The sequence below is a fragment of the Drosophila tropicalis genome, unplaced genomic scaffold (genome assembly GCF_018151085.1).
Source record: "Drosophila tropicalis isolate 14030-0801.00 unplaced genomic scaffold, ASM1815108v1 contig_463, whole genome shotgun sequence".
In the NCBI taxonomy this organism is placed as follows: Eukaryota; Metazoa; Arthropoda; class Insecta; order Diptera; family Drosophilidae; genus Drosophila; species Drosophila tropicalis.
This window is the reverse complement of record NW_027172929.1, coordinates 1513953-1536855: the sequence shown is the minus strand read 5'-3', so window position 1 is coordinate 1536855 and position 22903 is coordinate 1513953. Positions and strand designations below refer to the sequence as shown.

At 35.4% G+C, this 22903-nt stretch overlaps 3 protein-coding genes across 3 annotated transcripts; 1 reads left to right on the top strand and 2 right to left on the bottom strand.

Moving 5' to 3' along the window:
* Positions 1-141: 141 nt before the first annotated feature.
* Positions 142-1734, bottom strand: Su(P) (prostaglandin E synthase Su(P)). Its single transcript, XM_068287281.1, has 3 exons — positions 869-1734; positions 394-800; positions 142-327 (listed from the first exon to the last, which is right to left on the bottom strand). The coding sequence occupies exons 1-3, from the start codon at positions 1615-1617 to the stop codon at positions 224-226; spliced, it is 1260 nt and encodes a 419-aa protein (XP_068143382.1). The 5' UTR covers positions 1618-1734; the 3' UTR covers positions 142-223.
* Positions 1735-2295: 561 nt separating this feature from the next.
* Positions 2296-14592, bottom strand: syd (JNK-interacting protein syd). Its single transcript, XM_068286694.1, is given in 16 exon segments — positions 2296-3251; positions 4308-4505; positions 4567-4799; positions 4916-6619; positions 6686-6908; positions 6990-7168; positions 7228-7285; positions 8144-8161; positions 8709-8744; positions 9433-9537; positions 9725-10172; positions 10234-10389; positions 10453-10617; positions 10619-10690; positions 11685-11705; positions 13705-14592. Coding segments are annotated over 16 exon segments (3819 nt in total). The 5' UTR covers positions 13804-14592; the 3' UTR covers positions 2296-3147.
* A 117-nt stretch (positions 14593-14709) lies between these two features.
* On the top strand, positions 14710-15744 carry Srp9 (signal recognition particle 9). The gene is made up of 2 exons (XM_068286695.1): positions 14710-14919; positions 15000-15744. The coding sequence occupies exons 1-2, from the start codon at positions 14779-14781 to the stop codon at positions 15090-15092; spliced, it is 234 nt and encodes a 77-aa protein (XP_068142796.1). The 5' UTR covers positions 14710-14778; the 3' UTR covers positions 15093-15744.
* Positions 15745-22903: the final 7159 nt, after the last annotated feature.

Genomic DNA, 22903 nt, shown 5'->3' with positions numbered 1-22903 from the left:
TACTTATTATCGACAGCCACAGAGTTGAAATTGATTTTTAAATATTTTTGATCCGCATGCATCAATTGGATTTTACAAATTATTCTCTGAATTCGATCTTGTACATTTTAAATACATCTCAAATTTGACAACCCCACAAACTTATTTGTGTTGTGTTTATTTAAACAATTCTCAAATGAAGAGAAGAGATGTTCAACAATCATAATTAACTTTTCAGATATCTTTAAGCATTCACATTTGAAGTAATGACAACACCTTCAATGCGTTCTCGGTGCAATTCTCCGCGATTCTGAGTCACTATTTCCTTGACATCATAAAACCATTTGCCTAAAAGAAAACGACAAGACAAATAGATAAGAATCAGCGAAAAGAAAGTTGTTGATTGCAACTAACCAATATTAGTATTCTCCAGGCAGTCCTTAAAAGTCTGACAACCTTCCATGCTGCTTAAAATGCCAAAGACGGCCAAATCCGCCAATCCAGGCTGTTTGCCTCCCATGAATTTTGTATTCTTTTTCTTCAAGTCTCTCGTCCAGTTATTCAAAGCGTCATACATATGAGATCGTACATCATCGGTGAGACCATGACGTCGTTTTAAGATTTTTGCTATTCCCCACATTGCAGTGGCGCCGCCATAAACCATTAGATCTCGCTCCCATTTCGGAAAATGCACATCCCATTCACCAGCTTTGGAAAACCATTTAAACGTCTCGAAAGCTTCGCCAAGTGTCTGATAGCAATTTGGTGAGATTAAATGCACCAAATGATCATCTGCCCACGTGCGCCATTTCCGATCCGTTCTAAAAGACAAAGAGGAAAATATTGATAACGATTCGAATACAATTATCTAGTTTAAATGCACTCTTACTCTTCTATCTCTTTTGTAACATTTTTCGGTGTCCGTTCTCCGTACATGAGGAAATATTTGTTCAAAATATCCATCCGCTTTTTACCATCATCATCGAAGTACGAGATGTGGGGATAGAATTTTGCAAGTTCACCAATATCTGTGCGCTTATCCTGCAAATATGTGGCCACCAAAGATATTATGGCACTCGAATCAATCATCTGGACGTATTGACCATTTTGTTGTCGTATCAACACTGTGGGCACTTTTTTCACCGATGACCATCTGATGTCTTGTCTCAGCACGGCGTCCACCTCGACCACTGAATAAGAGACACCCATATAATCCAGATAGGCTCTTACTTTACAGCAAAACGGACATGTCTGAAACTGGAAGAGTACGATCTCCAGGCCAGATGTGTCTTTGGGATTAACATATCGTTTAGTTATACGCAGACCAGCCGGTAAAGAATCTAGAATTTTTGGTGGTGTGTGTTCGTGTTCCTTGTGTGAATTTTGATCGGTCCAAGTTGTGAATATGGTGTAAACAGAACCGGTGGCTGCACCCACAAATGCTCCCAACATGGCCAACTTGAAAGTGCCATTTGATTGTTTCTTTCCACTCCCTGTCCCCGTCGCTTTTCCGGAAAGTTGACGCCTTGTTAGGTTAACATCTAGACGGGTGCTGTGGTTCTGCGGTAGACGGATACATTGACTTCTGTTCGGCAGTGCACGGCCCAGACTCGTGGCCAGACGAAAACATGACATCATGTAATTCTTTGGTTTATTAAGTTCTTGAACTTAATTATTAAATTAATAATCAACTAAAACTATAGCTATATTATGCAAAAAGTCGGTTACTCTATTTGAGTAACGTAACGTGACTGTTTAAGATAACGAGTCACTTCACTGTTAACTTAACAGTGTCATTTAAAAGTCACGCAAGACTTTACAGCGAACGTGTGGAAAAACGTAAAACCTTACGTACGCATGAAAATACGTTAGAAATTTAATTGAACAAAAATATATTTGAGTTTAGTCTTTCGCTATCAATGTATCCCTCAGTATTCTAAAGCAATGTATTGGTGTCCAAGCATTCTAGATTTAGGGTATATCTGCAAATCGACACTGCTATTAGGCTCCCGTTGGCCTTTCATATGATTATAGTTTATTTTCTGTCTATTTTCTCCTTTGTATTTAAATTGTATGTATATAATAATGTATATTTGGTAGTTTTGACACAAATATGAATAACTACTCAAACCTTCGCATTTACAGCATTTTTAAATACAATTACTACTGATTTCAGGTTTACCAGTTTTGCTATTAACGTTTTTTGTTGAAATTATTTATTCATGAAGTCCACATATTTATTTATTTCAATCTTTTCAATTTATGCAGAATTCCCAAATCTGTTAATTAAAGTACACTTGTTTGATCAAATAAAAGTTTGGTTTTTAAATCAATAATTTATTTACTATGGATTTATTATAAATGTGGGCTTTATATACATTTACATAATATATTGATTTGGTTATTCTATGCCATTTCGATTGCTTCGAATTAAGCAAAACTAGACAAGAAAAAAAGTGTAAAAAAAAAACAATATATATATATATATATATCACTTGCCTGACAAAGCCCTAACAAAACGAATAATAAAAAAAAAAAATAAATTAAAATATACAAATTAAATGACAAAGCGAAAAAATTTGGTCATTTGAGTGTCATAATTGTTATTATTAAACATAAAACTTATAATATACATAAACAACAATCAATTTGAATTAGTTAACTAAAAATTTGTTGGTTTCTTGTTTTTGTTTTCGTGTTTGGTATAAAATTATGTAACAAATAATTTAAATGATAAATTGCTCGATAATTAAAACAATTACATGAAATTTTACTACATATTGCTGTCACAATAAATCACCACATACGAAATTAATTTAACAAAAAGATAATTTTTAGTAGATACATATATATATGTAAATATATATATATATATATATATGTGTGTGTGTTGTTTTGTGTGTATATATTATATATTTTAAGCTGGCCTATCACTGAAGCATTTGTGTATGTTAAGGTTATTACTTTCAACTAAACGAACATATTGGAACTCATACTAAAATTTAAGGTATTCATTATTTCCTCCATCTTTTCTTTGCTTTGTTGAATTGTTTATAAATATGGATTTCTTGCTTAATTATCGTTATCGTTATCAATATATGTATATATATATGTGTATATATATATAAATAAAATTGGTGTATTTAAGGTATTTCATTATTAGTAGAATTAACGTTGACTAACATGCCACACGATCAAATAACTTTTATCGCCTCGATTTTCAATTGTTTGATTTGGTTCCAGTTGAATACTGTTCTCCATGTCATTATCGTCTGAAATATAGAAAACGAGACAAAATCCACAAATATTAATGCTGATGATTTTCCTCAATTGGAAACAAAAAAATTAGTTTACATTTATAGTTAGACAACACTACAAATAAAAAAAACAAAAAACAAGATAATCCGAGATATATATTCTTTATAGTTTTATCAAGGATATTTTCTTGTTTTTTTTTTTTTTTTCTTTTTATTTATATTGTTTTTAGCATAAAGTGCACCATTCTGTTTGGTAGTTTGAATAGAAGAAGCCATTTTTTATTGTTTGTATTACAAAAGTTTAAATTAAAAACCAAAGAAAAATAAATAGTTTTTTGTTAAATTTTTGTTCAAGTTTGACACCAACTAACTAAATAAAGATATAGATATTTATAAACTGATATATACAAAAGCTGAACCACCGCGGCCATTTCAATTGTTGCTGGACAAATACACCAAGAATATGAATAAAAAGGAGAGATATAGAAACTGTGGGACAAGGACTGGACAATTACATGGCCTTTTCTTTGACCTGTGTTGGGATGTGTGGGTTTGTGTGTTTTCATGTGGAAGGAGAGTGGAGTGCATAACGAATTTGTGACAGAAGAAGAATGCAAATAAACCAAAAAAACGTTGATTCGAAACCTTAGGAGAGGGGGAGACTGAATTTCATATCAGTGGCTGCAATCCGAATGCGAAGATCTTCTACAAATTGAAGGTACTAACGGAACGAAATAAATAAAATAAGAAGAGAGTTATGCAATTAAATCAAAGTAAACAAAACAAAGGTGGCAATAACAAAACTCAAGAGATAAAAGTAAATTAAAAAACAAAAGAAACAAAAAAAAAAGAAGAAACATATTAAAAATAAAAAATCAAAGGCTTACGTATCGACTTTCCAAACTATCAAATGAGCAGCATTATCACTAGCATCGAATTTATCATGTCCTGTGAGAATGAATAATGGTAACAATGAAAGTAATTACTGCAAATATGTACACCTCTCTCTTAGTTTAAACTATAAATGATGCAGTCGTCGCAGCCTAATCCTTTGATATTTTGGACACTTACTAATGCGAAAATCGATATAACCCTCACCACCGCACATAACTAGCATATCGGGTCGTTTGTTGGTGAAAGTTAATGCTTCGGCACTTGGTTGCTGAAGCATTGGTACAGATACAAAGAATTTAACAGCGTCACGATGACCATGAAACGATAATTGAGCATTTGCCATACAACACAAAGGCATCTGGCCATGAGGATCGGCTAAAAAGTGAATAAAGTTAGTCTGTTTCATCAAAGGGGTTAATCCATTTACTACACTTACCCGATGTCGATGATAGTTTCTGATGAAGATTTTCGGCCAATGGCACTGATATAATTACACCGTTGCTAGTGCCAATCCATAGGCGATTGCATGACACCATTAATGCTGTGATGCGTACAAAACTAAAGCCCAATTTGCCAGTACCAAGCATTTTTGATACATATGGCTCAATATCCACATCCTGCTTGTGCTCAAATGTATGGGTATTATATAGACGCAAAGTCGAGTCCAAACTGAGAGAGAGAGCGAGAGAGATACAGAATATTAATACTATTAATTGGTTTTGCTTGGAAAATACATAGAGATACCAAATTAGTGAAAAATTGGCATTTCTATTGGAATCTCTTACCGTATTGATACCCATACCCCAGCGCCAGTGGCTGCCATTTGACGCACTTGACTCTCTTTGCGCGGATGCGCATCCAGCGAGTGCACAATATTGAGAGATATGGGATCCACAATGAAGATCTTGTTGCGATGCGCTGCCCAAATGCGTTCTCCGGCCACACAGAGGCAACGTATCGAATGATTGCGATCACCGAGTGTAACCAGATGATAACTATTCAGATCCCATTGGCCATCTGTTTGGCGGCGGAACACAGCCAATTGAGCATTGGCCAGTGCAACGACAACCCGCGACTCAACATGGACAATCGCTAGGACGGCATCAGGCAGGAGGCAGCGATGCAAACATTGATGCCATTGCCCCACACTGCTGTGTACATAAAGCCAACCATCTTGGGCCCCTAGCCACATTGTGGGTCCAACCGATGACATCACAGGTTCATCACGATCTTTTGTATCGAGTATCGGATTGATGGCAGAAGTAAAGGAGTTGGTGGTCACATTAGTTGTGGAGTTGTTGGTTGTTGCTGTGGCAGATGTTATCTGATTGTTGTTGTTGGTCATCTGCTGATTGCCATTTGTGGTGGATAAACGTTGTGGCCCTCCAGGTAGAGCCTGACGTATTTTAATGGCCTCCACATTGCCCAATGGTTCATTAGAATCGGCACTGGTTGGCATCTGCTCATTCGCCTCCTTAGCTTGCTCTTCTTCTTGGCTATTGCTATTTTGATCTTGCACAATTTCATCGTCATCTGATTTCAATTTGGGTTTAACTCTCACAAATTCAACTTTGCCAAGAAGCTCAGATCCCTCGCCGGGTCTTTGGAGCATTTCACCAGCTTTAATCACCTCGCTCTGCTCGAGCAGAGCATAATCCGTCTCCATGGCCCCCTGTACCGAGGCTATGCAGAGCAAATGCGATGAACAAATCGGAAATGCATCGAGAACAGTAGCCGATTGATTGGCATCCACAACACTGACCGTACTGGCAGCATGTGTGCTCGTACAGATCCAAACAAAAGAACTCAATTGTGTCTCGGGTTCGAGGCATTCTAAACTAGCCCGCGCCATTTGTCTGTCCAGCGCCTCGACACTCTTATCTGCCGTGGGGCTGGTGATTTCAGCTATCTTAAGCGTTGATTTTGGAGCATACGGTGAACTATCAGGTATCAATGATTGACCATCTTTGGTGAAGCCCCCTTGGAGATTAACGCCAGCTGCGCAAAACACTTTCATGTGCGGGGACGCCTCAGCAAGGGGATTACAATACACGGGGACTGGAACACCTCCTGCTGAATGTCGAATGGGATTCGATTGATTGTTATCCTGATTATTGCCAACTCCTCCTGTCTTGCTATTGATGGGCAAGCTCCAACCATAGGCATGTAAGCGGCCATCTTCCTTCTGAACGTGCGCCCGCAACTGGCGATATTGTTCACGACGACGCGCATTAATTCTTTCCGAACTGCCTTCTTCGGCATAATCTTTGGCTGCTATTAAAGCATTTGCTAATCCGGCACTGGCGGGATGTGGTGGTGGATGTGATCCAGCAGTTAGGGCAAGGCGATTGTCGCCACTTCCTCCACTTCCTCCCCCACCTCGGCTAGGGGATCCATGACTGTGGCTAGGGCTTCCTCCGCCGGTGTGACGAAACATAGGCCCCCCTCCTAGTCCATCGGCTACACGTTCCGTTGGACGATTGGAGGGGCTAAAATCAAACAAAGAATTAAATTAACAAATGAGTTTAGAGATGATTAGAATAACTAAAACTTACGTAAAAAGATTACTAAAATATTTCCAAATGCTTTGCTTTGATTTTTTATCCAAATTATCTACAGTGCGTGAAGCTCTTAGGATCTCCGTTAGACGCACTGCCTCTTGGAGTTCCATTAGCCTCTCCTTATATTGATTACGTTCCATTAGCACCATTGCCATCTCAACGCGTGTGAAACGCTTACGCTGAGCCAAGGGCACATCATTTTCCTCCTGCTCAGAGTCTGCAATGGATAACAATATAAATATGTATATTGTATCAATTATTCAAACGACAAAATCCCAAAAGGAATTCACAAACTTACTTTGCTGTTTCACCTGCTCCTTGACCTTCTTTAGCTCATCTTCTAGCTCACTAATGCGTTGCCTCAATTTGGTCCTCGACTGCTGCATGGCATTAAGCTCCTCACGAACGATTTCTATCTCCCCAGTGAGCTCATCCACTTTCACTATCAAATCATCTTTGACAATGTTCAAGGCATTTCTATAAAAATTGACGATTAAAGTGGAATAGTAAACAACAAAATTCTTTCACAAACTTACTTGGTTGCCAATAGTTCGTTATTTTCCATTATTAGATTCTCCACCTCTTTGCCCATGCCTGCAAAAATTTCAAAATGAGAATGGACACAAACATTAGTGGGTGTTGATGACTTAAATTGTTAATTCGTGGACAAAGGACTATGTATAAGCCAACGGTCTCTAGAATGCAAGTGTATCAATGTTAAAATGCAATGAGCAACGTAATGAAAAGTTTTGTACAAAAACGTGTAAATGAAACTTAATTACAAAAACACTATAAAGACAAAATTAGAATTGCCGCAATCTACCAGAAAGAATAATTTGTGTTTTTTAAAGAACCAATTGACCTACACCGAATGGTATTAGATGATCATAAGATTTGAAATAGACAATAATATTAATATAATATTTGAGTTGACAAATTGCCTAATGAATTCCAAAAATAATGCAAACACAATAACTTTAAAATACAAATCAAATCATCGAAATTAAATAAAGTTTACATAACAGAAACCCAAATACAACTTCCATCATTATGTATGATATGTGGGGGAATATAAATTATAAGGTTTATATATTAAGACTATACATACATATGTATGTATATGTATTTCCAATTTCCAACCAAACTAAACCAAAAAAAAAAAAACAATTCTATATTTATATGAAACCCTGAAACCAAGAAGGATGAATATCGGAAAGGGTTATCAAACACCAAATAAAGGAAATCAAAATAAACAAAAATCTCTTCTAATTAGACAAACTAAATTAAAACAAAAGAGAAACTAGAAGAGAAAGGTGGGTGGGCGATCGGGCGAGAAAGAAGAAGAAGAAGTCACTACTTACATACATAGGATAAATAACTACTACTACATATTTACATATGTATATCATATCATATCGTATTATCACACATCATATTCTTCATCGGACTTACCAAAATAGTTGTCATTAGCTTCACAATTGGTAATAACAATTTAATTTTGTTGTTGATGTTGTTGTAGTTGTGTTTTGTAAACATTTATGGAAAAAAATACAATTTTTTTTCGTTTTTTTTTTTTTTTTTTTACGCAAAAAAAAAAAGATAAAGAGGTTGGCATAAGAAAAGAGAACATTTCATTAGAGGTCAAATTTTCGTCAACTATTTCATATTTTATTAACCATAAATTTTCAATTGTTCTAAACATAAATATAGAATTGATATTTCTGTGACACACATTTCGACACTTCGAGAACAGGAAAAAAAAAACATCATCATATCCAACATATCACAAATATATATGTACTATATATACATATAGAAGAGGACTAACAAATTCAGTTTAGATCGAGATCAAGATCGATACTCGAATGATATTTGATGTATTTACAGGTTATATAGATGAAGCCATATATGTAGGAATTATATGGTGTTGATCGTGGTGGTTGTGGTTGAGATGGTGGAGGTTGTGGTGGAGTTTGTGGTGAGGCTTGTTGTTCTTGTTCTTGTGATTGGTACCTACCTGAGGATGCATATTCTCCGGGATGTACCCAACTGCCTGTTAGGGAGGGGCAGCAATATATATGTATTTGCGAGCAAGGAAGAAGGGCAACATGGCACATTTTTTGTATCAATTTTGTTTTGACATTTTTGGGTACGTTTTTGTGCATTTTCAAAGCGTTTGTTTTTTTGGAATATATATTAATTGATAAAAAGAAGAACATAAACATGTATCAGCATTTAAATACAGCTCGATATTACATATATACACACAGACATATACATAAACATATATAGTATATATAATTTTAGATCAAATTATTGGCAATATATCCGAATGATTGAACTAAAAAATTACATATTTGTATCTTTTTTTTAATGTTTTCTCCCTCTTTCTTACTGATTTGAGTGAGAAAGAAAGAGACAGCTAATATGGACTCTAAAGTGGTCTGATTTACTTTAAAATCTGGTCAAGAAATTTATGGATATTAATTATTAAGGCCAAGAAATAGTAGTTAATTAAAAAAGGTTAGTCCACGATTCGACTTAATACTTATAGTTCTTGACTTTAGTGAATTAAATAAGTAATAGAGATTTGAAATAGTTTCTTGCAAGTGAATTTGATTTAAGAGAGTCTCAGAATATATGTATGTATATGTATTTATGCATATATGTATCTACATATGTATGTCTATATGTATTTGAAAGGTACGAGAGGTATATTTGATTTTTTTTTTTTTTCATACCTGTTACAATCTCATTCTCTTCGCTTTCTTCGTTATCCTGGAAGGATAACTCTTGGTATAGATTATTATCCGTGCGTTGCTCCTTTTTGGTAGTGGAACGACCAACTGGTCAAGACAGGTGAATTGATTTTTAGTATTAGAGTTAACACACACGCAAGAGCATAACCAAAAAAAAAGGGGGGAAGTAAAGAGAGAGAGATTAGAGATTGAGATTAGTAAAGTGCAACTAAAATGTGGGTATCAAGTTTAACTAAAATTGTGTGGGAGGATAAACAAGGGTTCATCTGCTTACCATTTGCGGGTACATTTGGCACAATGGGACTACTGTCATCATCATTGAGCGGACTGTGTGGCGAGGTGGCCTGATGTTGTTGCTGTAATGCATCGGTGGCTGCACCACGTTCAATTGTCAGACCATCTCTGCTACCACCAGCAGCCGCCTGGAGTTGATCCAATTCATTCTGCAACGATGGCGGCCCTGAATCATCATCCGATTGACTACCGACACTGCAAATGGTTTCCGTATCCAACATCACAGAGTTCTCCAGCGAAGCAAAGCCATATGAAACGGGACCCGAACTACGTGCTACCGGATTAAGGCGAGCTCGACTGACTTCCATGCGATCAGAGGCTGTGCTCATTTGTGAGTGTGTGGAACCCATTAACATCTTCGTACGTTCCATATAATCCACATGATTCTTGAAGAGTTCCGTATATCTTTCGTGCAATTTGTTGTACTCCTACATAGTCGAATTGTAAAATGTTAATGATCTTCATCTTTCACGACTGATCGCGACTCACCTTTTTCAGGTCCGCCTCTCTCTCCTCCAAACGACTGGCATGCTCTAAACTATTCTTATGCTTCAGTTCTAGCATACGCACTATGCTCTCCAATGACTCCAGACGATTGGCCAACTCTTTGTTTTCCTGTTCGGCCAAATCTTCCGCCTCCAGCAGCTAAATTGAAAGAGATTCAATTTGATTCAAATTTTTTTGTGTTAGTTTAGAATGGATTTTCACCTTCTGTTCGGACTGTTTGCGTGCACTTTTCTCCCTCTCATATTGTGTGACCAGTTGTTCATTGTCCTCCCGTAGCAATTCCAATTCGACATCCTGCTCTTGATTGATGCGATAGGAGGCATCCAGACACTCCAGCACGTTCACCAGCAATGGCATCAGATTTTTTTACCACATCCTCATCATAACGATTGATCATGCGTTCGAATTCCTGATAAATGCTACCAGCCAATTGTTGAACCTAGATTTTGTACGGAATTTATCCATCAAAGTTAGAGCGTTGAAAGAGAGAGAGAGAGGGAGAGAGAGAAAACGTGAGATAGGAAAAGTGAAAAATATTGAGAGGTGGGTGCTTTTGTGGTGCTTTCATTTTTTCCCGTCGTATGAAAAGTTAGTAGACCAACAAAAATCTTTTTAAGGCACGTACAACACGTTAAAAATATATGTATGACCCATAATCTTGCCACTTGTCACTCAAAATGACACTATTATATTCATAGATAAACTCTGAAGCCTTTCAGGACCAATGTACCAGGTTACTCCATTAAATACTTCTTCCGCGAGACTACTAATTTTAATTTGGTCCTACAAGATTTAAAACTATATTTTACGAGTTAAGATAAAAAGCTTCCATTTCGTTCATCTTATCATCATATGGATCTTAAGAGAAATCAAAATCAATACTTGAAATCTGAAGAGGATAAGGGTTTTTCCCCAATGTAATTCATCTTTTTTTGTTTACTGACATATGTACATACATATACATATAACCGTGTAAATGCGAATTAGTAACAGATTTTAAGCCGAAAATGCTCATTTAGTTGCTCTGTCCAGTCATGCGTGTCGTACACACACATTGATGGGAAAGATGTCAAGAAAGTTAGATAGACACACATACTAAGGGTCTAAATTAAGTGTGGAAGGCTAAGCTAAAAAAGGTTAAAGTTGAAAACCTTTTTTTCGCCGTTTTTCTTTCATTTTTGTTTGGCAGTGCAAAATTTGATTAGTAGAAAGCAAAACACAACAAACACATAAAATTAAAGTTAAAAATAATAAAACAGCAAGTGCAGAGCGTATCAAATTAAATCATATAGTAGAGTGTGTGGCAAAGCATATAAAATGATTAACTATATATAAACAGAAAACAAACAAAAAAAAAGGAAATATAAAATGGAAAAGTGCAGGAAAAACCACCACAACAAACGATAGAGAGAGAGAGAGAAAAGAAAACTCACAATGCTGACAACCTGTTCATTCTGAAAGAGAAAGAAAAAAAAGAAAGGAAAAATTGGACACATAAAAAACCAAAAATCAAGAATCAAATTTTAAACAAAATTTAAATAAAAAATGTATGTACAAAAATTAAATTGCAAATATAATATGTATTAACAAAAAAGCATGAATTTTTTAAGTTTAATTTCTTTTGGCTGATTAGATTAGTAATGATAATACGACTAAAGCCTTGTACGTCAGATATGTATGTACATATGCACATATATTATTAGTTAAGGTTTCAACTATTCTACAGATAGTTAATATACATACAGTGGTCGGGCCACTGACTAAAGATTCTTAAGTAAATTTACACAAAATCAAAATGAATTCCCCTTTTAAATGACTTTTCATGAAAATCTTAAGAGATAGGCTAAAAAAAGATGCATTCCTAATGAAGCTCTAATAAATAGTTTACATTCTTTTGGTTTATAAGGTTCAGTTTCGGAAAGTTCAGAAAATCAAAGCAACTTATAAAACTTCTTATACAAATTTAGCAACGTTGTGTTTATTCTGAAAATTCATGTAGATACATTGTTATCCAAAAGACCCCCTTATTCGCTCCAGCTGTGCTCAGCATAATAACTTGATTTTAAATGAAGGTTAAACCGTACCATAAAAGGCCAACAACTCTAGATGGTGGCAAGAAAACCAGTTTAAAGCTGAAAAACATACATGTCTTGTGGAGTAGGCGTTTTGTGTATGAACTCATTACTCAATTAACAGGTAGTAAGTAGTAAGTAGCAGCAGCTTATCAAGAGGAGGAAGAGAGCAAAAACGACACGTGCGTTTGCGTTTGGGGGAGAGAGAGAGAGAATGAGTAGCGGGTGGTGGGAGGGAAGGGCAATTCTTATCTGTGTCCTTCTCTCTCTCTCTTTCTTTAAAGCGTTTGATGAGCTCATTACAGAGGGTAACAAGAACTTAACTGTAAATTTGCATAGACCACCCCACCCCATCTCAAACCCCAAACCCCCAACGCTCTACCCTAATTCAACCGCGTGAAGCTGATAAAATGCAAAATCAATCAGAAATTGTGTTTTGGATTTGGGTGAAAACAAAAAAAAAATTGTGTGCATATAAAAAAATCGTTATAAAAAGATTGCGTGAGGTCGTTCGACAATTTGGTCAGAAACTTTATTGATTTCTGCCTTGTTGGCTCGTATTCTTTCTTTCCGTTTTTGTTTTTGGAATGTCAATGACCAGACGAAACTAACTTCTCCTTCTTTTACTGGAGAGGGAAGGATGAGGGGTGGGTGGTTTTGTTACTTGGGTCATATCAGCTGATAAATAATGAAGAGATGTTTTTACATAATTAAAAGAACACAATGTTCCCATATATGCAGAGCAAACAGTGACAAATTGTAAGAGAGAGATAGAGCAGAAGCAGAGATAGCCCCCGACAGTTTTTAGCGATTGTAGCATTTCCGGTTGATGACTTTTTATGATTTCTTACGAAAATAGTTAGAAGTGGGGGTGGGGTCGGGTGGTTAAAAAGAAATGACAGAATTTCTGCAAGTTTAACATTTACAGTTTTCTTTTCACAAGAGATTTAAAAGGCGCTGTGTCTTGATAAACAAAAAAGTTGGACACAAAAAGAAAATGTAAGTTTTATAAAGTGATATTAATAGCAAAACGGAAATGTAATACAGGAGCGGCAAGTGATTAGATATTAATAGTTTATACCAAAATAACTAGCTATAAGTGATAGGTATTCGCCCAAGAGGCCAAGTATTGTTTGATTTCCTCAAGATAGAATAGGTTGCAAATTTTGCATTTTCTGGCTAATTCTTAATATTTCGTTTTAATTTAATTTGAAATTTTTTTGAGTTTTTCCCGTTGGTTACTCTAGGCGACCCTTTTAATGTTGTTTCTGTTTGTTAAACACACACACGATGATATATATACATTCATGTATATGCCTTATGATTTAGATTTAAATATACATGGTTCATTATTAATTGAATTAATAGATTACATATTTACCTTCTCAGACATGACCATATTGTTATCCTCGGTGCCATAGACCGTCTCAGCACCAGGCTGTGGTCCATTATTGAGCATTGTATCATCGTTATCCATCATGATGCTGCTTTCTCGTTCGGTGTCTCTCTGTCTCTGTCTTCCTCACGGTCTGTTTCAAGCGAATTTCTTTGAATGAAGAGAGCGTGGAGCAAGTGTTTGTTGCTTTGTCGGAGGGGGGACTGAAGGAGGTTTATAACGTCACGCGTTAACCGTTATGCATGCAGCAGAGGCAACCCCAGCACCAGCACCACCGCCACCACCAACAACCAGCAACAACACAACAATGACAGTCACTGTATGTGTGTGTGTTGCCTACACCCACTCACTCACTCCCGCACACACACACACGCGCGTAGGCACGCACATATATCCTACACTTCAACTTGCAATTTGCCGTTTTGTTTTTATTATATTTGCTGATGTATTTTTTCTTTTTGTTGTAGTACCGTCGAGAATTTATGTTTTCTATATTATTTGAATTTATTATACCCTTGCAGAGGGTCAGATGTTTGTTTTTTATTTAAATTTTTGCGTGTCACTCTTTTCTCATTTATTTTTCCATTTGCTCGTGTCGTTGTTTGTGTTTTATTCCTCTCTCACTTTACGTTTGCCTTCACTTTGCTCCCTTACACTACTATCATGATTTTGACTAGATTTCATGGTTTTTTTCAACCTGAAATTTCACTTGTTCACTTAGGTTGCTTTGCCCACAGCTGATGTTGTTTGTTAGGCATATTTTATAAGCAATTTTATTAATAGAATTTTGCGTATTTAACACATTTTAGCTATAAATATTGCATTTTGCCAGCGAATGATGCGAGCGCGAAAGAGATGGAGTACTGTGTGACATCTATATATAAATAGGGGTTGATATGCCCATAGACAAAAAGTAGTGCTAACGCATCGATAACAAAAATAGGGGGAATCGTTCGATAACGATGCCAATTTGCACATTTTATCGATTTGTATCAGTCCGGCAACGCCATTATTCACGCTGTTTTTGTTTTTCTAGACAAAAAATAAAATTCATTAAAAATGGTTTTTGTCAAAAATTGGGAAGATTTCGAAATTGCAGCCGAGAATATGTATATGGCGAATCCACAGAACTGCCGTTATACAATGAAATATATCCATTCCAAGGGTCACATACTCCTCAAAATGACGGACAATGTAAAGGTAAGAAACAATTTGCATGCTCAATTTTTCAAAATTATACATATATTCGAAATTCATCTTAATCCTATTTGCATTTGCAGTGCGTTCAATATAAAGCCGAAAATATGCCCGATCTGAAGAAAATTGAAAAAATGACCAGCAATCTGGTGGGGCATATGGCATCCAAGGAATAAGCTCGAACAAAAAAGAAAAAAAAAACAACAACACAACGACAACAGCCGACTTTTGGCCACGCCAGCAACCCAGTGCATGTTGTTGTTGCTGCCGCTGTTTTTGCTGGCCTGACCACATAGAGAGCCCTACACACCTCCAGCTCTCTCCCGTTGCCGTTACCCCCCGCCCCATAATCTAGATCCAGATCGTCTTCACCTGCAATTGATTTTAGTTAATAAGTAAGATAAATGCTCCAAGTGTGCTATAACCGAGTAGATTTTCCTTGTTTAAATAACATTTTATAAATGTTAGCTCTGTACACACTTGAGAGTAAACAAAAACAAGAAGAAAGGAAGGAACACAAAAAACAACATGAAGGAATAATGGTTTTTTAACATTTTTTTTTCTTCTCTTATATAATTAATTGTATTTATTTACTATAAAAAATGTAAAAATGGTCAGATGTGAATGCCATTACATACATTTCCATGAAATGCTTTAAACGAAATTGATTAAAGAAGGGTGTTTATAAGGAAATATGAATTTTATATACACATACATACATACATTGTAGAAGAGATGTCAAAATTGTTCGTTCCAAATGGGTTTTCTTATAATTGGATCATTGAATTTGGGCTTAAGAATAGTAAAATAAACATTTTACAATTAAAATGTCATAACATTTTTATATATGTACATACAACCGTTTTAATTTGCAAATTCATGAACTTATGTTAGTTATTTAGTGAGTTAGTTTATCGAAACTAATTTAAACGATTTTTCATAATTTCAAAAGGTTTTTCTTTTTGAATTAGTTTCGATTTTGTGAAAAGCAACCTAAATGCGTTTATATTCTTGACAGTGTGCGTTTTTTTTTTTTTTTTATTTATTATACTTTTATGTATTGAGAAAATTGTTAATTGTCTAGCCATTAAAGCGATTAAACATCCAAAGTAAACGAAAAATGATCAAGAGGAACACCTGATGATGATGATGGGAATCGCTGCTGTTGCTGGCTACTGCTGAGAGATGTGCGAAGAAGCGGAGATGCTGCTCACTTAATAAGTAATCCGAGAGCAAATATTTGATTATTTGCATATTGGGAGGAGGCACTCACTTGGCTCACACACTCAGGAGATATTTTTTTTTTTTTGTTGTGATGGACAGACGGATAGTCGGATGGATGGATGGTTGGTTGGATGGATGGATGCGAGTTGATCATCATCGGTAGCCTAAGTATTTGTTGACCACAAGAGAGATAGTGAGATATTACCTAAAGGAGGTATAGAGAGAAAATGTGAGAGAGAGAGACCGAAAGCCAAAAGTGTTTGCACTTGGCATAGAATGCAGCAGCCAGCACTTCTACCTGTGCAGCAACTCAGTAGCCACTTTGGATTAAGCCATCATCATCATCTTTCTCCTTTAGACTGAGCTGAGAGTTTGTTTGACCCAAAGAGAACGACAACAACGTTGCGCGTGGAACGTTCGAGCGCGGAACCTTTTGATCAACTCCGCCCAAAAGACCAAACGACCGTCCATAGGGGCCCTACAGTTGCAGCTCAACCAGAAGTCTCCTCTCTATCGCTTTGATTAGGCACCGCCGTTCCATAAGTTGTTTCCGGTCCGACAAGCTCATTTAGCTTCTGTTTGATGTGTGTTTGCGTGTGTGTGTGTGTGTGTGTGTGTGTGTGTGTGTGTGTGTGTGTGTTTGATGATGGAAAGAGAGTTGAGTCGTTTTTGAGATGATCGGATGTTTGTGCTTTTTGAATACCCATAGTTTTTCCAGTTGCTGTTGATGTTGTTGTTGTTATTTTGTCTATTTACCTAGCGCATTGCCAATGCAATCACAATCACTTTAGGCGGCTCGGCTTCAACGCCCCTTTATCTTCTCCCAAACATTCAATGACCAAAAACACAAAAAGAAAGAAACAAAAAAAAAAAAAAAACACCTCTAAGGAAAGGAGTTTATCGTACAATCCAGAAATACAATAATATTTGTTATGAAACGAAACTCGAATGTTTCAATCTTGAGATCTTTTATGGCCAATTCACAATGAGAATCATGCAATGATAAAAATAATAGTTCATTTTTGTAAATTTTTAAAAAAAATTGCAAATTAAAATGAAAATTAATAAATTTTTATTTTAAGAAAAGACGATAAACTTTGTTAAACAGCTTAAATATTTCAATGAGCGATTCTTTTCTAAAAGGCTCAAACACATTTCGAAGATTATGAGAGTGTGGAAGATGCGATTTGTCATAAAAATCGTGATGTATCATGATATATGTACATATGTAGGTTTCTCAAGATTTTAATGCAGATTGAAAGACATTAGTCTAACTTAAGAATAAAGAAATGCATTGATCAAACTAAAGTTCAATTGTTGGTGGGTTTTGTCTCACTTAAAAATATAACTTGATAATTATCGTGATTTACTTTTCGACCCAAAATTTAAGTTGAAAAAAGAAATTACTCTTGAACATCTGTTTAAAATTTGGAAAAGTTATAGATTTCATTGATTAAAAATCTTGTAATAGCGCTCTGATAGTTAGTTCCCCCTCCCCCACAGTCACAGGAGGCCCGTAGATTTGCTTGTCCTGCAATAAAGCTAATCCGGCATTGCTTATATGTAAGTCAAGATGGGCTGGTCCATAACAAAGTGTATCAGGACCTGCACAATGCAATAAGAGAGAGGTACGAACCTGCATCATACATATGTATGTACATACAGATACATATATGATTCAATGTCCATTGGCCACAAGTTGCAGTTATCAAAAAGAAATACGAATAAGTTGTATAGAAATCAAATAAAAATTAACTATCAGTGGGCCGCAATCTGAACAGTGGGTAGTTGGTTGGGGTTTCGGTATACAATATATCATAATAATCATAATAATATTGGGGCTACTGTATTTGAAAATGAGCCTCAATAAAAAGTATAAAAAAAGAAACCATACACAATGTCAACAAAACGGAAAAAAAGGGAAAAAAAAGAGCTAGAAATAATAATCAAATAAAGGCAAACGTAATGTCGTTTCAACTACAAAGTATATATAGTTCGATTCGATTCGTTTCGTTTTCGATTGTTACAAGACGATAATGCTCAGGGTTTAATTAGACTCTGCGCCCCCCCTCCCTCTGGCTCAGACACCGACCCCACGTACTCATGCCTTGCCTCCTTCTTTCTACCCATCATCGTCATCATCATCATCATGGGGCGATAAACTTGACAAATAACATAAATACTTTTTATTGCGGGTGGGTTGAATTGATGGTTTAAATGGCTGAAATCGGGGCTTGGTTCGTGTTGGGGGTTCCTTCTCTCTCTCGCGCTCTCTTTCTTTCACCATGATGGTTTGGTCGAATGTGTCTTTTTTTTTTTTTATTTTCATTTTATTTTGTGTTTAAGGCTTCCACAAATAGACCTACTAGTATTACGCCTTATACGATACGATTTCTTGTTTTACGACATTCTTCAGAGTGGGTGACTGGCGTCAATTATAAAGGTATTTAAGTACAGTTAGCATGCAATTAAACGGACCATGGCCAAAGCGAGAGATACGTAACGACAATCCCTGCGAAATATTTACCTATGTATAGTATAATAAATTACTTCTGATAAGTCATCATAATTTAAACTAATACTTATTGTTGCTCGATCGGTCGGTCATATGACAATTTGTTGTATTTTTTGCTGTCAACGTGCAGCAATGGCGCATGTGGAGGATTTTCTAGAATCTAGAATCTAGATACATATATGAATCAGAGATACAATTTGTAAGGGCAACGAGAGCGAGAGAAAGAGCGATAGCAAAATGGGAGTGAGAAGAGACTCTGAGTGGTTGGTTGGTTGGTTGGTTGATTGGTTGGCGTTGAGCGGCATTCCGCCTTTGGAGTTAACCTCGCACTTCACTTCTCCAAGTTATGCAAATAAATCGTTCGAGCGACGTTTAATTATGACCATTTAGCCACTGTTGAGCGGCTACCGTTTTGAGTCAATATCATACTTGGTTATGGAATGGGGAAAATGGGCTTTTAGGCAGTTTACATTTCGCTCTCTTTGAAACCGGGAGGAGGAGGAGGAGGGGGCTTTTGTGCTGTTGCTGTTGATCCAAGGCATTGACCGATTTATGATATGCCAAAAAATATATGTATATATTTGTATTTATCTGTGACTAATGCCTTATTTGCAGCATACTTATTATATGTAGAATGGCCTAACTAAATTAAAAACAACACCGATTTCCGACTAACTTTCAATAAACATATTAAAAAACCTATTAGGAAATTTTATTAACTAAAGCAAGGCTAGTCTTGTCGAATAGATGATATCTATTTGCCAACAGAATCATGACTCATGAGGACAAGTACCTGAGGAATCCATCAAACAAAACTAAAAAATATCTAACAATAAGCTAAGAAGAAGCTATTTTAGTTTAATCTGAGAGACAATTTTTAAATGCAAATAAGCTAAGATCAAAGTTAATCCTGAGGCATTGAAAATGGGTTTTTTTTTTGTAATTTTTCTTCTATTATTTTTCCTAAGAGCTTACTTAAAGTAAGCAAATGACATTGCCAATTTTGAAAAGTGTTGGCAAGGGGTCTACTTACATGCATGTATTTGTCATTTATAATTTCTTATAATTTTGATATCAAATACATATACTATTTGGAATTGAACTTGCTAAATTGCAAATTCATGGGTAAGATAAGACAACATCGATGTCATCGATAGTCATTGGCCTGTTTCGAGCTTATTATGCCTTTGTCTAATTCATAGTAATTCAAAGTTGACCCATTCATTAATAATCAATCAATCAATTGAACCACTCACCATTCATTTAGTATGAATGACCCATTCGTACCGGAAGAAACGTTTTGCGTCAAACCAAAGGGTATTACACATTTTTGATTACTTATCAATGGATCATCATCATCATCATCATCAGCAGGATCATCATCATTGCGGTGACACAATGTCTATAAACAAGAGTGAGAAAATAAAATAATTGCTTACCTATAACATTTTCATTATAATTGAATCATTTTACAAACTATATCGAAAAAAAAAAAACAATTTTAAAGATACGGAAGTAACTTCGCATACACGAAGATTTGTCATAACAATCTAACAATAAAAAAAGAAGAAGAAATCTATACAACATGTAGTAGTATGTATGACCCACCTTAAACACCCCCAATCCCCCACCACCACCCATCGACAGTCACACTCATTATCGCTATGAACAAATCAAAAATAGCATAGTTAGAATGAGAATTTCAAAAGCAATGCGATAAGCAAACCCAACCATTGGATGGTTTGCCTTTGCTTGTTGATGTTATAATAAAAAATTTGTTACTAATATATGACCAGTTTTTTTTTGTTTGGTTTTATTTCTTTATTGTTACTGGGCTTATTATTTATAGGCTTTGGACTGGTAAATCAACGTCTATGATTAAAGCTTAATACCATCTTGATTAGAGGACGCCAAAAGCAAAGAGAAGAAGTTTGCCAATTGATAAATCAAAATTCCTTCTATGTAGCTGTAAAATGCCTAATCTAGGGAAAACCAATCGAAAAAAGTAAATAATCTATTAGCAATCTACATTTAAACGGCAGCTAATCGAAAAGATTTCGATTTAGTTCAAGAGTAGATTTCCGTTACCATCCATACTAAATATTATATATCATTTAAGTCACCCATTCCCCCCACACATCTTTCCCTTACCTTTCCCGATTGAAAGCCAATTCAGCAAAATTACTCTATACAAAATTACGAATAACAAAATATTCCATTTACCAAATGACTATAAATATAATTTGGCTCGAGGTCAATTTTATATATTTTACAGTATAAACACAAAAACATCATCAAGTTCAGGAACTATCATCATCAAATTTGTCATACACCTTATCTTTCTCACTCTTGAACAAGTTGCGAATTATAGCCAAGTCAAGCAAAAACAAAAAAAAAGGATTGGCAGAGTGTCAGAGTTCACATTTGTATCTTTACCTTAATATAATCTATGTAAGATTGATCCCGAGTCAGTTTATATGCAAGTTGAAATAATTTTCAAAGAGTATAGAGATTTCGTTATGTTCAAGTTTCCATTCTTCACTGTTTTTACTTCAATTTTATTGTTAGTTAAAGGTGTTTGCCCATTAAACGTTTTCGGTCGTTGTGGTTTTTTTTCTCTCTTTTTCTTTTGCCCATTTCTGGCATCCATCTAAAATAAATAATATTTACTTTTACCAATTTTGTCTGCTACCCTGTCTCCGGCTCCATCTCCGTTTCCATCTCCATCTCCTCATCATTTGTTTATCTACGAATTATTCGTATTTTGGTTTTGCACAAAAAAACAAAAAAACCGTTTTTAATGCGTAACTGAGGTAGTCATAACACCGCACTCGCTTTCCTCTCCTCCTCCTCCTCACCTATCTGACATCAATCAATGTTTATACTACTTATAGATGGCGCCACTTTGGTGACATTTTTGCCATTCCATATCGTAAATTTTATTGAAATTCCCTTTTAATGGACATAAATATAAGTGCGATGCTGTCTCATCGTTCGTTTAAAGGTTTTTTTTGTTGTTGACTTTGCTAAATGTTTTGCCACGATATTTACTTAGATTTCTCAATTTATTATATTGTGTCTGTGTGTGTGTGTGAATATGGTCTGTGTGTGGCATGTCGGTTAATTAATGAACGTGGGAATTGCAAATGGATATCGCTTAAATACGTGACGAATCGAGTGATGAGTCGAGTGAAATGACCATAGCTCGAAAAAACTCCCATCATTAGTTTCTTTGTCGAAAACTTTCTCTAAGAATCTTTGCCTAAATATCGTAAGAGAGTACTAATTCTATAAGTTTTATAGAAATACCATTATTTATTCCTTAAAATTTAGATGTATGAGACCTTATTCAATTTGACATTAATCTGCATATTCAAGTCAAAACTTTGTCACTGCAAAGTAACATAAATTCAAAAAAACTTAATATATTTGATGAATGTAATATCCGAAATATTGAAATCACATTGAAAGTTAATATTTCCTTTTTTGATCTCATTTGTATGACAACATAGCGTATACGTAATCACTATGCAAAGTTTGAAGAGAACATTTTGAGAATTACTAACTTTAATAACTAAATTCTTCAAATTATGATTAATTATTATCATTATTTTGGCTTCATATTAGTATATATTTCATATGGAACAAACAAACAGATCCCAGAAGTTGTGAGGAGAAAAGGTGGATGTCCTTGGGTTAAGAGTTTCCCGGGTGTGAAGACTTCTTAAAACTATCAAAAACATAGATTTTTTGAGCCAGTCCTTAAAAAGTTCAATATCACAATATTGATATAAAGCTTTGGCATCACCATAAATTGAGGACATAGTTTTTTTTGGTCATTCTTAGTAGTAAACATCGATATAGTTCCAAGACCATTCTAATAATAGTTAAAGATGGGATGTTGCAGAACATTTGGATTGGGCTTTTATTTGAAATGGAAAGTTTTGGTATGTGGTGCATATCTCAAGAGCTTTATATATGTATAGTAAACAAAAAGAAAAAAAAAAGGACGTACCAATTTGTTCAATGGGTTTTTGACCCATTCAGATGCCATTTAAATATAATTTATAATATTAAACTATTTGATTTATAGCCTTGTTCAAACTTTGCACCTCTCTCGCTCTCGCTCTCACTCTCTCTTATTTTCAGTGGCGACACATCTGCTCACATAGACCCACTTGAATTACCACAAATCAAGCGATAGCACACACACACACACATACACCATAATCCAGGCCAAATAAAACG

What these genes read in the sequence shown, in the direction of transcription:
- Srp9 (XM_068286695.1), top strand. Translation starts at nt 14,779, where the DNA reads ATGGTTTTTGTCAAAAATTGGGAAGATTTCGAAATTGCAGCCGAGAAT. An exon ending in AAATGACGGACAATGTAAAG is followed by an intron (nt 14,920 to 14,999) that starts GTAAGAAACAAT and finishes TTGCATTTGCAG; the next exon opens with TGCGTTCAATATAAAGCCGA.